This window comes from Hyperolius riggenbachi, chromosome 7 (genome assembly GCF_040937935.1).
Source record: "Hyperolius riggenbachi isolate aHypRig1 chromosome 7, aHypRig1.pri, whole genome shotgun sequence".
NCBI lineage: Eukaryota > Metazoa > Chordata > Amphibia > Anura > Hyperoliidae > Hyperolius > Hyperolius riggenbachi.
This window is the reverse complement of record NC_090652.1, coordinates 95,830,909-95,847,610: the sequence shown is the minus strand read 5'-3', so window position 1 is coordinate 95,847,610 and position 16,702 is coordinate 95,830,909. Positions and strand designations below refer to the sequence as shown.

The following is a 16,702-nucleotide window of genomic DNA, read 5'->3' as shown; positions in this document are numbered from 1 at the left end:
TTCTGAGTTCCAGACAGATTTAAAGTGAACCACATGAACCACAACAAACATGATAGGGATGACAAAACAATAATAAAAAACACCCCATGGTAGGGGTAGGGTGGCTGCCAAAAATATATAAAAATCAACTGGCGGCAATAGATGCAATTAGCAGGACCAATATAAAGATAACAGACTGTAGAAGTCCCACAATAGGGGAGGGATGAGCCAACGACCTGAATGCACAATGGTCCTATGAAGGTTATTAGAATATATATCACTAGCCGCATATGAACAATGATAAATAAATAAAACCCCTGTGGTGCATATATCACAGTATATATACCGTATATACTCGCATATAAGCCGACCCGCATATAAGCCGACCCCCCAACTTTTCCCTGAAAAAACAGGGAAAAATGATTGACCCCCATATAAGCCGGGAGTAGGAAATGCTGGATTGGTGCAGCCCCCCAGTGTGTCCCAATATAGCTAGTATAGTGCCCAGTATAGGTAGGTAGTGTCCAGTATAGCTAGTATAGTGCCCAGTATAGCTAGTAAAGTGCCCAGTATAGCTAGTAAAGTGCCCAGTATAGCCAGTATAGTGCCCAGTATAGGTAGGTAGTGCCTCAGTTTAGCTAGTATAGTGCCCAGTTTAGCTAGTATAGTGCCCCAGTATGGCTAGTAAAGTGCCCAGTTTAGTTAGTATAGTGCCCAGTTTAGCCAGTATAGTGCCCAGTTTAGCTAGTATAGTGCCCAGTTTAGCCAGTATAGTGCCCAGTTTAGCCAGTATAGTGCCCAGTTTAGCTAGTATAGTGCCCCAGTTTAGCTAGTAAAGTGCCCAGTTTAGTGCCCAGTTTAGCCAGTATAGTGCCCAGTTTAGCCAGTATAGTGCCCAGTTTAGCTAGTATAGTGCCCCAGTATGGCTAGTAAAGTGCCCAGTTTAGCCAGTATAGTGCCCAGTTTAGCCAGTATAGTGCCCCAGTATGGCTAGTATAGTGCCCAGTTTAGCCAGTATAGTGCCCAGTTTAGCCAGTATAGTGCCCAGTTTAGCCAGTATAGTGCACAGTTTAGCTAGTATAGTGCCCAGTTTAGCTAGTATAGTGCCCAGCATAGGTGGGTAGTGCTCCCCCCCCCCGCTCCCCCCGCGGCCGCCGCTGCTATTTTACCTTCTTAGACAGCGGCCGCTTCCTAATCCGCGTTCCTCTTCTTTCTCACCGAGTGTCAGTGTATCACAGCAGCGCGCCGGGCGCTGCTGCTGTGACGATGCAGGGGGCAGGAAATAGCGCGGCTCCCTATAACGGCGATCTGTATCGCCGTTACCAAGGGAACCGCTCTTTCCTGCCCCCTGCATCGTCACAGCAGCAGCGCCCGGCGCGCTGCTGTGATACACTGACACTCGGTGAGAAAGAAGAGGAACGCGGATTAGGAAGCGGCCGCTGTCTAAGAAGGTAAAATAGCAGCGGCGGCCGTGGGGGGAGCGGGGAGGGGGGGGAGCGGGGCGCGGACTACCCGACCACCCGACCACCCACCACTAGACCACCAGGGAAGACTCGCATACAAGCCGACCCCCCAACTTTTGACCCCCTTTTTGGGGGTCAAAAATTCGGCTTGTATGCGAGTATATACGGTACTATAAACAAGGATCAAAAACACATATGTGCTTTTTAACCTCTGTATCGAATCCGTTATTAGTCAGATTCAAAGGGACCCTCAGATAGAAGGGATGCCGATGAAGGGGGGAGAACTAAAAGTATTAGCATATGCGGCTGACTTATTACTGACTCTAACAAACCCAAGGAGTTCTCTGCAGAAAGCCTTAGAAACTTTGGAAGAATTTGGCATATATTCAAACTTTAAAGTTAATAAAGAAAAAACAAAAATTTTAAATATTGGATGCTTAAATGAGACTCGAATAGCTATACAGAGGGCAAACCCGCTTACATGGTGCAAAAACTCAGTGAAATACTTAGGTATTATGCTAAGTAGCAATAATAAGGCCCTTTTTTCGAACAATTACCCCAATTTAATTAAAGAATGTAAGAACATTTTGAGGGGAGCTGATCGACCTTGCTTTAATATGCTTGGAAGGTTGGAGATCATCAAAATGCTGGTCTTGCCAAAAATATTATATGTATTGCAGTGTCTCCCAATAACCCTTCCCAGCCAATGGTTTAGTGAACGGAATAAGATATTCCAAAAATTCATATGGACAAATAAGAAACATAGGATCAAGTATTCGCAATTAATGTACGATAAAGAACAGGGAGGTGTGGGAGCACCAGATATTGAAACCTATTATAAGGGCATTCATCTAGCAAGAGTGGTGGAATGGAGAGTGGGTCTAGAAGACAAACTCTGGGTTATGGCAGACGAGAAAGAGATCAATCTCAACCTCGTATTTACTTGGATTCCAGAGAATATTAGGACCATTGGTCATGAGGCTACACACCCCCTTATCAAACCTACACTCAAAGTATTCAGTGATTTTGTGTTGAGATGGAGGAGGAGGGCCGGCACCTCCCCGCTTATCACACTTAGGGACAACCAAGAATTTCCTCCGGGTAGACAAAAAACTGGTTTAATGTAAATAAATTAGACAGGGAAATACGGATACTAGACCTTAAAGGAGATTCTGTGCTAGGCATCCACGGACTGCTTGAGGGAAGCAACGATATCAAACCCTGGGGTAAGATGCAAATTAATAGTTTTCTCAGAGCCTTAGAGAAAGGAAATAAAGGTATTAGATTTAAGCTAAATATGTTAGAAAAATTGGTCTTTTTTAAAGAAAAACCTGCAAAGCTGTTATCATTAATGTATACGTTTATTCGGGGGGATATAACAGAGAAATCGTATCTATGGAAGGAAAAATGGGAGAGAGATCTGGGGGTGACTTGGGGAAAAGAGGACTGGCACAGGATTTTTAGACTCGTATGGAAATATCCGAATCGCAAACTACAACTTACTCAATATAAAAAGATGAATAGATGTTACCTTACCCCGGCAAAGATGGCTAAATTTACCAGGGATGGAGAGGATAGATGTTGGAGGTGTGATCAAGGGGGAGGTGATGAGACACATATGTGGTGGAGTTGTATGCAGGTGAATGGCTTCTGGCAAGAGTTGGCTGGGTTTTGGACCAGAATTCTGCAAAAGAAAGTATGTATTTTACCTATCGAAGCTATGCTTGGGGTCATAGAAAAAGAACAAAATAAACAAATGAAAGAACTGAGAGAAATTGGTAGCCAGGTGGCACGTTATATAATAGCTAAAAAGTGGAAGGAAAAAGCCCCAATTGATTTGCCAGCCTGGTTTGCGGAGATGTGCCACTTTTGGGAGGAAGTTGGTGGGGGAAGAGACGGACCCATTAAAAGAAGGTAGAATAAAAAAATTAAAAGCCCTTTGGCTGGACTTATTATTACATTATTGAAGGGGGAAGAATCAGGAGGAATGAGAGGTGAAGAGCTGGCTGATACATGGAATGTATGATTGATAGTAAGTAAGGAATGAGTGTATGTGTAGAATGGGTGGAGCGAAGAGATGATAGGGGTATGAGTGATTTTACTGTATGGGAGAATGTAGGGGAGGTAGCGGCTATAAGAATAGATTTGTCTTTTGTTTGATATTATAGTTTTGCTTTGGTTTCCTGCTTATTATATTATTATTATTAAATAAAGAAAAGAAAAAGAGGAAAAAAAATATAGGTGATACGCGAACTATGATGCAAACTAAAGAGCTAGACACTGGGAGTGTCTTAATGAAGCTTGTGATCAGGTCTGGCAAGGGCAAGGCCGAGCTGAGTTCGCAAAAAAAACCAAAAACACATATGTGCAATATCTATCTATCTGAGCAAAAACACTGCGACTTAAAGTGAATCTGCAGTGCAAAATGCATAGTGCAAAATGATGCCAGGAATGAAAATAACCCAATACAAAATGGTGCAGCAGGGCCAGTCCTAAAAGTCCATAAAGCGCTAGCCAGTGCATCATAAAGGAGTGAGCAATACAGGAGTGTTAGCCGCCACCAGATTACCTGCTAAGATGCCCCACGCCAATGCCAGTAAAGTCCGCCGCTGCCACCCTTGGAGAAGGGCATTACACGTGCTCTGGGCCTGAAGGGTCATAAAACAAGTATGGCCATCATGATCTTCACACCCATAACAAGTGTAACCACAAAAACACCGGATCTGAAGTATAGTTCCCTGTATCAGAGGAAGAGAAGGTTAGGTTCTGGGCCCCCTGCGATCACAGGTGCTGCTTCCCTCTAGTTACGCCCCTGATAACAGTCTAGCTGCATCCCACTCCAATATCACTTTCTCTGTTGAATAGCTGTTATACATGCGCACGTTTTACTCGCTTGTTGTTAAAAAAAGGAAGGTCCCATATAGTTAGATGAGGAAAGTGCTGCCATCTTGTGGTGGAAATCTAAAATGATGGCAAGAATTGGGTAGTTTTTACCCACTTATGTTCATCTGTTGGACTTGTGTCTTTATTTGTCCTGTATTGCATTTTAGATCTCCACCACAAGATGGCAGCACTTTCCTCATCTAACTATATGGGACCTTCCTTTTTTCAACAACAAGCAAGTAAAACGTGCTGATGTAAAACAGCTATTCAACAGAGAAAGTGATATTGGAGTGGGATGCATCTAGACTTATCAGGGGCGTAACTAGAGGGGAGCAGCACCTGTGATCGCAGGGGGCCCAGAGCTGTGGGGGGCCTAACATTCTCTTCCTCTGATACAGGGAACTATACTTCAGATCCGGTGTTTTTGTGGTTACACGTGTTATGGGTATGAAGATCATGATGGCCACACTTGTTTTATGACCCTTCAGAGATGGGCCCCAATGCCAGGAAGGGGCACCAAGGAGAGACAAGGGAAGGGGTGTCAACATTAGGGGGGGGGGGGTCTATCAAAGTTTCGCTGGGACGCCCCACAAATTGTAATTACGCCACTGTTTCAGTCGTTGAGTCATGCTACTAATATTTTCTGTGAAATGCATGCATAGACACTGTGATAACCACGACTCCCTCCCTGCAGTTCCATCACCGTGACCCTGGCATTGTGGGGCTATTGACTAGTGATCGCATTCCAGCTGGGAGGACAGTCTATTATGGAATGATTTCAGATGGAATTCACACAAACCCTGCTGCACTCAGGATAGCCCATCGAGCCCATCCCAGAGGTGAGTGTGCTGGTATGGAACAAGCATGGAGATCACGTGCTGCACCTTTTCTGACCTGCATACTTATTCCAAGATGAAGACTCAAAATATTATAGCCAACAGCACTACAGTCAGCCAACGAGCAGGCCAGCAAGGGAAGCCTCCAAGTTTATTTCTTGACTGGTTTCCACTTATAGGAATGCTGTTTATGGGTCATGTTCTGTGTTTTAGGTCTGGTACTGGTGACAGACGCCATCACAGCCATGGGCCTTGGCCCTGGAAAACACTCTCTGGGCCAACAGGAGATCCTTATAGATGGATTTAACGCATATGTGGCTGGTGAGTAGATGGCTGGAAACCTCTTGTCTGCCTGTATTTAGAATGTTGATATATGATGTATATGGCAGCAGATGTTCAGCAGTGCTGCTTTTGCTCCAGAGCAGTGCGGTCCAACTGGCGGCCACGGGCCGTACTCGTTTTCCTGGACTGCTTTTTGTATCGGTCCCCCTTTTCTGGCAGGCTTGTTCACGCTTTGCTTCTCCCCCTGAAGCTGGAACATTGATGCTCTGCCCCCTCCAGCTGTAAATTCCAGGGCTAGCCACACCCCTGCCATGAAGTTGGACAGCACTGCTCCGGAGGAAAGCTCTTAGGCTCATTTCAAATATTTAAAAATAAAATTTTCGCACATCCCAAAAACCCTAAAAGGACATCTGCTGTAAATTAAAAGATGTTAAAATATCTCATTTAAAGCAAGTCTGAAGCAATATTTACCTATGGAAAGGGGTGCTGGATCCTTTTAAGCTTTTCCTGTCCCCTCGTTCCAGCGCTGTTACCTCCTTCCATGTATTGGACAAACTGGTGGAGTAAGACTTTGGGGACCGCGGAAGGCTTTGGTAGTACTAGTGTCCCTGAGTGTTCCCAAAGGCAGTCTGCTCTGTACCACGCATGCCCAAGCATGCACTCGATCATGCTTGAACATGCACAGTACGGAGCCGCCAATCTTAACTCCTCTTTGCATTCTTTAGAAGGTCATGCCCTCAGCTCCTCTGAGTCCTTGTTGGATTGTATGTGGAGTGGCAGTCCAGGCCACACCTCCCATAGCACAGTGCAGGAAGCTATAATTTACTTGCAGTGCACCATCCCACAATCAGAAGGCAACTGCGTCACCCATGAGGAGCCCAAATCAGACACATGCAACTGAATTGACATTTTGAAATACAGGTACTTGGAAATATTTTTCATTTGACAGGCTTTTTATGGGGCATTTGGGGATTGAGGACTACTGAAGCCCAATGGCTAACTTGGACTTTTCCAACCTTAGTTACTAGGTGGTTTTGTTCTGAATGCAAATATATTTTTTTGTACTATTGGCAAACTGGCCACTTCATATACAGGCCCTTTCTTTTTTTTTTTTTTTATTGTAGTATGATTATTCTTTTATTTATCCATGCAAAATCTTATTATTTCTACAACATTTTGTTTGAGGCAGCTCACCGCCTAAAGAAGTGAACTATTCATCTCCTGAAATAAATTGAGAATTAGTGTTTTCTTGCACTCTGCCTTGATGGATTAATTTTTCGACTAATGTTCTTCTGTTTCTAGGAACACATACACTAGCAGGCAGCATTGCTACAATGGATATGTGTGTAAGGCACTTCCATGAAGCCACAGGTAGGTGACATACACAAATATGAATGCTTAATTACTTCAATTATTAGGGGAAGGTGATGAGAAATTGAGGGCTAGTTTACAGTGCTTAGTTGTGTTGCAGAATAATTCTGCATGTGAACTCTCTGCCCATACAGTTCTAAGGGGCTGTTCGCAGTACTACACTGTAATGGATCGCTGCATACAGGCTTTGTATTAAAGTCTATGTCCACTATCCATTGCAGTTCACACTCATTATAATATGTGTTTAATGCGTCTGACCACTGTGAACCTATTCTACTGACTTGGATATGGTTGCTGCTTAGGCCACCATTTACATGGACAAATAAGGATCTTATCCGTACCTCTGGAACACAAATTGTGACAAATGCTAGACATTTACTATTGGCTAGTATGGTATAAGTATATAAGACATCACTTTTAATGTGTAATTCCTTCATGATAAAAACAGGATAGTGTAATATAAAAACAAATATAACATAACAAAGTGTGTGCAGTGTAATCTGTTAATACCCCCTAATATCACTGATTAAATCTCATGCAAATTGCTGTGCAATTTGTTTAACTTTAGGCCCTGAATTCAGAACGACAGGACCCCCCAATTAGGTTAGACAGCCGCTGCATATTACTCACCTCCCTGGTACCCAGCACTACAATTATTCCTCCCGTCCTCCGGGTGATGCTCAACTCCTATGGTGAAATTGCCATCTGTCCTCATATGACAAATGGCGATCTCACCAGAGGGATCAAGAGCCCTTGAGTGTAAAGTGTTGCTGCGCTCTGCACTGCACAGTAATCTGCCCAGCAGTTGCTCCGACCCAGGCTCGGGATTATGGCTCACAGCATGTTTTTTTTACCCGAGCCTGGGTTGGAATAGCATTAAGGAGGTTAAAGCTATTTTCCAGCACTGCCATAAAGTGGGATTATACTCCCAAAATTAAAATTTCAATATCTGCTCTTAGTTACATAAGATAACATTTGAAAGTATTTCTAAGTATTCCCTGTGTGAAAAATCATGTATTTTCATTGCAGAGAGCAGCGGAAACTTGTTTATTTCTTGTCATCGGCAAAGGCAAATGTAATCATTGCCAGCTGAAGCTCTCTGAGGCATGTGTCTTCACTCTGTTCCCCTCCCTCTGCTGAACAAACACCTTGCCCTGGCAGCAACTGAGTCACTTGAGCAGAAAAGGAGGGGGTCAGAGTAAAGTCACATGCCTCAGAGAGCTTCAGCCAGCAATTAATACATTTGCTAAAGATAAGCAAGTTTTTACTGCTCTCTGCAGTGAAAATAACATTTTTTTTTACACACAGGGAATGTGTGGGGAATACTTCCAAATGTTTTATGCAAGTACGAGTATATAACTGAAATGTTAGTTTTTGGAGTATAATCCCTCTTTAAACTTTAATAGTACACATGCATATAAATCCGCACTCCTAGATAATTGTGGTGTGCAAGACTCAGGATCAATAAAACCATATGAAACTAAAGAGAAATGAAATCCTGAACAACAAAAGGGGTGCCACCACCATGTCACAATATCACAAGTCTTTATTAAAAACTCTGTAAATGCATAGTAAGCCCCCCCCCCCCCCCATACAATATTAAGTGGGAATACCAATCAAAAGTGCCTCACCACCTAAAATCATGATTAACCCTGCAACCTGCATAAACTATCACTTGGGTTCAGGTTCTGAGCCCAATATGAATCAATATCATTCGGGTCCAAATTTGTTAAAGTAAAGTGCAAATGCTTTTAAGTAAATGGTTCAAGAGCCATGGTGCAAGGAATAAGGATGATAGTAAATCTGAGTTATGCTCAAAGAACATATAGTGCAATGATAATGAGTGGACAATACATTATAAGGATGAACAGTGCAAGTTCAAAGGGAGTGTATACATACGTATCCCAGGACTGAGTGTGAAAGCAGCTGCGAAATTCTTGTTCAGGATTTCTTTTCTCTTTGGTTGAGCGTTAAAAGGTTGCCACTGTAATCCACTTCCATGATGAGTTTTAAGGACTGTCTTGAAGATGTTTGGGGGGGGGGGGGGGGCAAATGGGTGGAGAATTTCATAGTGTCGGAGCACCTCTTGAGAAGTCCTGGAGGCGTGCATGGGATTGTGTGATGTGGGGGGCAGTCAGGGGAAGTTCATTGGAGGAGCGGAGTGAGCAGCTAGGTGTGTACGTCTGAGTAAGCTAAGTTAAGCTTCTTTAACTTGCTAGGTTGATTAGTGCTCCTGTAGTCTACTGCAAGTCTAAAGAAGTATTGCATCCCCGAGTACTTCCAAAGACAAGCGCATACGTATGGCACCCATACTTGCCTCACTTAAAGTTCACTTTAAATCAAATGTAGACTGGATGATAGAGTTGCATGAGCTGTGTACAGGCCCTTTTTGAACATGCAGAGTGATCTATGTCTATTGCTGTACACTGTGATTTCAGCTCTGTGCTCTGGATATTGATTTGCTACTCTGGGTTTAAATTCAGTCATCCATTGACTGCTGGCTGGTGTAAATGCCCCAGGCAAGGCATCCTTGATGATCTGTCCATTAATCTGTTTTTATTTAACGTTATAACGTTGCCTTACTTATGGTAATAGACATTTGCAAGTATGAGACTGTGTCTGCATCCATGCCATCTGCCAACACGCTGTTGTTGTTGTTGTTTATATGGTTTGTTTATACGGCACCTGCGTGAGAGCTGTCGTACTTTGCCCAGCATACCTGCACTGTACGATACTACCAATTATTGTATGTTTGTAATACTGCTATGAGAAATTTTTTTCCTTTTCTTTGTGCTGTGATGACCTATACCCACTGACAATATTTCCGTGCTGTATATTTTTGCACCTATTTGCCAAATTACAACTACTACTACACTGCCAACTAACACTCTGCCGCGTCCCCCTCCCCCCCTTCACCTGCAGGCCCACCCCCCCACAATGCAGGCCCATACCCCCACTACCACCCACCGCACAATCCTCAGTAGAGCCGAACTCATACACTGGGAGCACGCACCAAACAATGCACTCCCTGAGGCTACTAACCTAAGGGAGGCGATCTGGGAGCATGTAGACCTCCTAATGAGGAACTACGAGCTAGGTCACATAAGAAAACGCCACAGAGGGAAGCGTGCAGGAGCACTGGTGAAACTGAAAAAGAAAGGGCTGCGGTCACCCATTTCATCCATTCTCCTAGCCAACGTCCGCTCCCTTCCCAATAAGCTAGATGAAATTCAGTTACTGAGCCACAAGCCCTCAATCGAAAAGAGCACCCCTGTTCTGTGCTTTACAGAGACGTGGCTCAACGACAGTATCCCAGACGATTCTCTGCACCTGCCAGGCTTCAACCTCCTTCGCGCGGACAGAGACCCTACCTCATCTGGTAAAAAGAGGGGCGGAGGGGTCTGCTTCTATATCAGCTCCAAGTGGTGTCGAGACTTGACCATCCTGACCAAAAGATGCTCTCCAGACCTTGAAGTCCTCCTAATCAACTGCAGACCATACTACTCACCAAGAGAATTTGCCTCTTTTGTACTCGCCGGGGTCTACATCCCCCCCCCCCGACGCAGACGCCAAGAGTGCCACGCGTACCTTAAGTGACACCATCGCGAAATGGGAAACGGCCCTGCCAGACTCCCTCTTCATCATTATGGGGGACTTTAACCAAGCCAACCTCCACTCAGAGATGCCACGCTACGTACAACACATCTCATGCCCAACCAGGAACCAGAACACTCTGGATCATTGCTACACCATCCTCAAGGGCGCTTACAAGGCTACCACTCGAGCAGCCCTCGGCAACTCAGACCATTGCCTCATCCAACTGATTCCTACCTACAAAAGGCAACTTGAGAACTCCAAACCAGCCCTTAAGACATCCAAGAAATGGACGACGGAAGCGAAGCTAAAACTACAGGCCTGCTTTGACTGCACCGATTGGTCAGCCCTTGCCCCACAGCACGGTGATCTAGATGAATGGGCAGATAGAGTCACATCGTACATCAATTTGTGCGAGGACATGTGCGTCCCGTCAAAGTCCTATAGGGTGTACCCCAACAACAAACCCTGGTTCAACAACAAGCTACGTCTGCTACGTAGAACCAAGGAGGAATCCCACAAGAATGGCAACCAGGAGGAGTACAGGAAGGCCAAAAACACCCTCAACAAAGAACTGAAAGCGGAAAAAAGAAGGTTCTCTGATAAACTGCGGCTGAGCCTCTGCTCAAATAACTCGCGCGAAGTCTGGAAAGGTCTCAAGATGGCCACAAACTTTAAGGCTCCCCCTCACCACACGACTCCCAGCGCTAAGCTAGCAGAAGATCTGAATAGGTTCTACTGTAGGTTTAAAGATAACCAAGAAGGGGCACCCTACGACCAGGTGCCACTGGTCACGACCTCCCAGGCTCATACTAGCCCAGGCCCTCCAGCCGCACTGATGGTCTCAGAGGCCGAGGTTCTTAGACACCTTAAGCTACTCAATCCCAGGAAAGCTTCGGGCCCAGATGGTGTGTCAAACCTCTGCCTAAAAACCTGTGCAGACCAACTGGCCCCAGTCCTCACTTCCCTGTTCTCACAATCCCTAAAGGAACACAGGGTTCCCTCTTGCCTAAAAATCTCCACAATCATCCCCATCCCAAAGAAACCGGGTGCCACTGACCTAAACAACTTCAGACCTGTCGCACTGACATCAAACATCATAAAGGTCTTCGAGAGGCTGGTCCTCTCCCACCTGAAACACACCACCAAAAATCTGATGGATCCTTAACAGTTTGCCTACAGGGCCAACAGGTCCATGGAGGATGCCATCAATATCAGCCTGGAGCACGTTCTGAGCCACCTAGACAGACCAAATACCTATGCCAGGATCCTCCTCTTGGACTTCAGCTCCGCCTTCAATACTATCAGCCCCGACATTCTCTCCGACAGACTAGTTCTCCTAAATGTGCATCCCAGCCTCTGTAGCTGGCTGAAGGACTTTCTCACAAACAGGACTCAGACAGTCAAGCTGGGCACCTTCTCCTCGCAGATACGAGTCACCAACACGGGTGCACCCCAGGGCTGTGTCCTGTCCCCAATTCTGTTCTCGCTGTACACAAACTTCTGCACCTCAACAAGCAACTCGGTCCAGGTCATCAAGTTTGCAGATGACACCACCATCCTTGGTCTCATAGATGAGAGCGATGAACGAGCCTATCGCCAACAGATTACGAATATCTGCAACTGGTGCAAGACAAACAAGCTTGTACTGAACACAGCTAAAACCGCAGAACTGATCATTGACTTCAGAAAAGGCCGTTCCGAACTCCTCCCGGTACACATCGAAGACACTGAGGTTGTCAGGGTCCCGCATGCGCGTTTCCTAGGCACCACCATATCCAGCAACCTAAAGTGGGAGGAAAATACCACAATGATCCAGAAGAAAGCACAACAACGCCTGTTTTTCCTACGACAGCTGAAAAAGTTTGAAATGGCGCCAGACATTATGACCTGCTTCTACTCTGCAGCCATTGAGTCAATACTTGGCTCTTCCATCATCGTGTGGTATGCAGGGGCCTCTGCGAAGGACAGGTACAAGCTACAAAGAGTCATAAAGTCTGCAGAAAGGATCATCGGCACTCCCCTCCCACCACTCAACCTTCTCTACTCGTCCAGACTGCGCTCGGGGGCCGCTAGGATAGCAGGCGACCCCACCCACCCTGGAAACCGCTACTTCAGTCTTCTCCCTTTAGGCCGCCGCTACAGGTCCTTACCCACCAGGACCACTAGACACAGGAACACCTTCTTTCCCCAAGCCATTGATCTCCTCAACTTACCCTCCACATTGCACTCCCATGCTCCAGCGCTCACACCTGGGTAGTTAGCCCACCCATGTTACATCACCCCAACTAGTCTAGAGTCATTAAAACTACTCCAATGCCCTCCCTACTTTAAATTACTCTACTTACTGTATATCTGTTTGTCCTCAATACTGTATATCTATAACTTGTACAATACTGCATATCTGCATAACTTGTCTTTCGCACTACTCGAGCCTGTCTGTGCCAAGAATAATTCCAGGTACAACCCCTGTACTTGGCCATTAAACTTGATTCTGATTCTCTTTTCTGTGCGACCAATGAGCTCTTCTGATGAAAAAGACTCTTGCAGCTGGAAAGCACAAAACTGAGACACATTGAGAGAATATAGAACAGTCATGCAAAGTGTCCTTTTGTATTCCAGGGCTCATTTTAAACAGAGATTAGACACATTTATAGGACATCATTTATGGATCATAACCTGTTCACGTTCAGGCTGAAACGTTCAGGCTGGTTAACTGGATTTTCAATAGAATACACACATTATGGCATCATAGAATCCATTGCTGACGTAATTGTGACCTGGGTATTATAAGATATACATGGGTGACATTATAAACTGCAAATGGTATATAATAATAATGCTTTGCCTAAGGTCATGTTTGCATTCCAATAAGCATGAGACTTCCTTTAGAAAATGTGGGTTGTTTGCCCATATATTCTTTCTACTAATCTACCTGGGTTTTCTCATAAGAAACCTCCAGCTTGCTTGCTCTTCTGGCCTGGTGGAGCCATCTTTAAAGGACACCAGGACCCACATGCAATTAACTTTTTCTCCCCAGTTTTTTCTCCTAAATGATATTATCAAACTTGTCACTAAAATGCCTTTTGAATCACTAGCAAGCAAGAAAATACTTACATTTTTCATGGTACTTTTTCAATTGCAAAGTGCTGAAATGTTGTTCTAAATAGATGAACACTCAGGAGAAAAAGTTAATTGCGTATGGATCCTGAAGTGAGAGGGATATGGAGGCTACAATATTTACCGTACTGCCTTTTAAACAATACCAGTAGCCTTGCATCCTGCTGATCTTTCATGCATCATGTTGTGCTCAAGAAGACTAGATTGTTTGTGTCACCTTGATTTACTGCTGTCTCCATTTTCTTCAGATCTTTGCTTTACCTGCACACTGATCAATTGTATGTTCTGCATAATTTGGTTTGATAAATTTGTCATAGTCTCATTGGTGGTGGATGCCTCTCAATAGGCCTTTCCCACCTCAGTACCAGCTTGCAGCCAAAAGAGAGCATCCTTGAAAAGTACAATCTGTGTCCAACCATGAAAAGATGCTTCTGCAGACACCTCTGTGAGCATGGGCAGTATAAAGGGGCTACCTCCAGCAGCATCTCGCCCAACATTGGTTTCAGGGGCCTTAGTGCATTTTTAGGACTTTATATTTGCTTTCCTTCCCATTTGTTTATTTGAGGGTACACTTTAGGGGGAAAAGTCTGATTTGTGTCCTTGGCAGGAAGAATCTTTGGTTCCAAACATTCTATATTAGAAGTGCTTTGGCTAACATGCTAATATGACCTATTCATTGTGGGTCACAGCAAAGGTGAGCTGCTGGTTGAGGTGGAGGGTGCCCACTTGTACCGATTGTGCCACGGAGGTGTCTGTAAGCACTGAAGGTTATTGTAATGGTTGTACTTTAACTATAGCCAAGATTAATCTGAATTTGTGGTACCTAGTGTATATATCTAATCTGGGGTATATCTTTAACCACTTTCCCCACCACTACTGTATATCTACGTCAGCTGTGGCACCCTCCAAGCCACAGCCACGTAGATATACTGACCTGCTTTCAGCCCTGTTGTGCACGATCGGTGCACTTCAGAGCGCACCCCCCGGCACTGTCAGCTGCCTTACTAATTGGCTGTAGAAGAAATGGAGCGCACTATAGTGCATTACCACAAAGTTTCTTTATTGCGAAATAAAAGTTATACTCACAAGAGTTAAAAGAAATGGCGCTTTTCAGCGGTGAAGCCAAACGCTTATATTCCCAGGCAGGGCGGCAGCAGCGCGCTGTGGCCAGCAGCGCGAGTCCCGGTGGCTGGGGAAGACCGTCTCGCTGTCGGGGTGGGCGTGGCTCGGGTTCAGTATGCGTGCAGCGTTATTACGCGTTTCGGCGCCCTGCGCCTTCTTCAGATGGCTTTACTAATTGGCAAAAGGGAACATGTTTCCTTGTAGCCAATTAGTGACCCCCCCCCCCCCCCCCCCCCCCCCCGCGGATGAACGATCAGTGCTGTAGCAAACAGCGTAATCCTTCATCTCTCCCCCTCCGTGGTTGGAATGTAAAAAAAAATGGCCCTGCAAGTTGAATATCTCACTTGAACTGGTTCCTGCGATCATCCTGCAGCTCCAGCCTCCATTCACCGCTCTTCACTCAGCCCTATGACGTTGAATATCTGGGTCCCGGCTTGATGACGTCATAGTCTGGCTATAATGAGGGGTGCTTTATTGGGGTACGCAGCTGTGTGTGTGTGTGTTAGCAAATGCGGGGACATATCTGGCTATAGTGGAGGCTGATATTGGGGGGCACATCTGGCTATACTGGGGGGGGGGGGGGGTCTGATACTGGGCACACATCTGGCTATCTATCCTTGGGGGACTTAATACTGATGGCATGTCTTTTACCTACTGTAGCACTTTTTATTTTTTACTAGAATTGAAGAAAACCTGAGAAATATTGCAATTTTAACGGTTTTCTCTCCTTTTTTTATCGAAAAAATGCGCAGAAAAAAAAAATTCTCGGGACAAAATATCCCCCAATGAAAGTCTAGTTTATCCTGAAAAAAACGATATCTAGATCATTTAGGTGTCGTGAGTAGGGATAAAGTTATTGCTGATTGAATAGGGACATAGCTAAAATGTCAAAACTGCTCTGGTCAATAAGGGGAAAACAAGGTCTGGATGCGAAGTGGTTAAAGGAATGGTCAGGCAAAAAAAAAAAAAAAAAGGCTTCACTTGGGGCTTCTACCAGCTGTATGCAGCCATCCTGTGCCCTCGTAGTCACTCACTGCTGCTCCGGTCCCCCCACAGCCAGCTAGTTTCGTTTTTGCCGACCTCTGGGTCACCGAGCCGCCAAACGTACATTTGCAGGCCTTCCCACTGGTGCATGAAGCTATCGCTGACATTAACACATACATTTTACACGTTAGTGCACCACTAACGCGTAAAAATGTATGTGTTAATGCCCGCAATAGCTTCATGCACCAGCGGGAAAGCATGCAAATGCACGCGTGACGGCCCGCCGACCCAGAGGTCGGCAAAAACGAAGCTAGCTGGCGGCGAGGGACCGGAGCAGCAGTGAGTGACTACGAGGGCACAGGATGGCTGCATAGGGCTGGTAGAAGCCCCAAGTGAAGCTTTTTTTTTTTTTTTTTTTTTTTGCCTGACTATTCCTTTAAGGGCCTTGTTCACATCAGTTTTTGTTATATGCCAATACAAACATTATACTGTATTGTTTCTTTACATTTTTATGGGATTTTTCTAGCGTTTGCTGACACTCGTCAAACAAGAATATCGGCCATTGAGTTAGATTGTTTTTCACTGTAAACACCTGCCAAACTCTTAAAGCCTTTTTTGCACTGGTAGTTCTGAAGAATTCCATAAGTGTTTCCATATACTTCAGTCATAGCCCAAACACTGTCAAAACACAAGCTGCAGGAGACTAACGCCATAATAAAATTGTATGTGCATGTATAGTGTGCTATGTGAGTAAGCTGAGCCATGTGTCGTCTGGTAGGTTGTACAGTTGAAGAAGCCCTCGAAGCTGCTTCTCTTCATCCAGCAGAACTTCTGAATCTGCAGCATCGTAAGGGGACGTTGGACTTTGGAGCAGATGCAGGTACGGAATCGACCATAAATCACTGCTATCCTACCAGCAGCGATGGTCACTAAATTCAATGTCTGCTGACTCTGCTGTTAGAGAAACTTGCTGAATGCTGTAGCTGGGAAGAGATTCACATGATCAACTCAGTGCCCCAGGATACAGCAGTATACACCCCAATCACTTGGCTTCTCCAAATAATTGGC

The 16,702-nt window shown here is 45.1% G+C and overlaps 1 protein-coding gene across 1 annotated transcript in view; it reads left to right on the top strand.

Moving 5' to 3' along the window:
• Positions 1–16,702, top strand: part of AMDHD2 (amidohydrolase domain containing 2) — a 47,199-nt gene that overhangs the window by 27,042 nt on the left and 3,455 nt on the right. The window contains exons 7-10 of the mRNA XM_068244416.1: positions 5,020–5,164; positions 5,375–5,482; positions 6,746–6,814; positions 16,413–16,514. Of these exons, the coding sequence (XP_068100517.1) occupies positions 5,020–5,164; positions 5,375–5,482; positions 6,746–6,814; positions 16,413–16,514 (424 nt within the window). The remainder of the gene's footprint in view (positions 1–5,019; positions 5,165–5,374; positions 5,483–6,745; positions 6,815–16,412; positions 16,515–16,702) is intronic.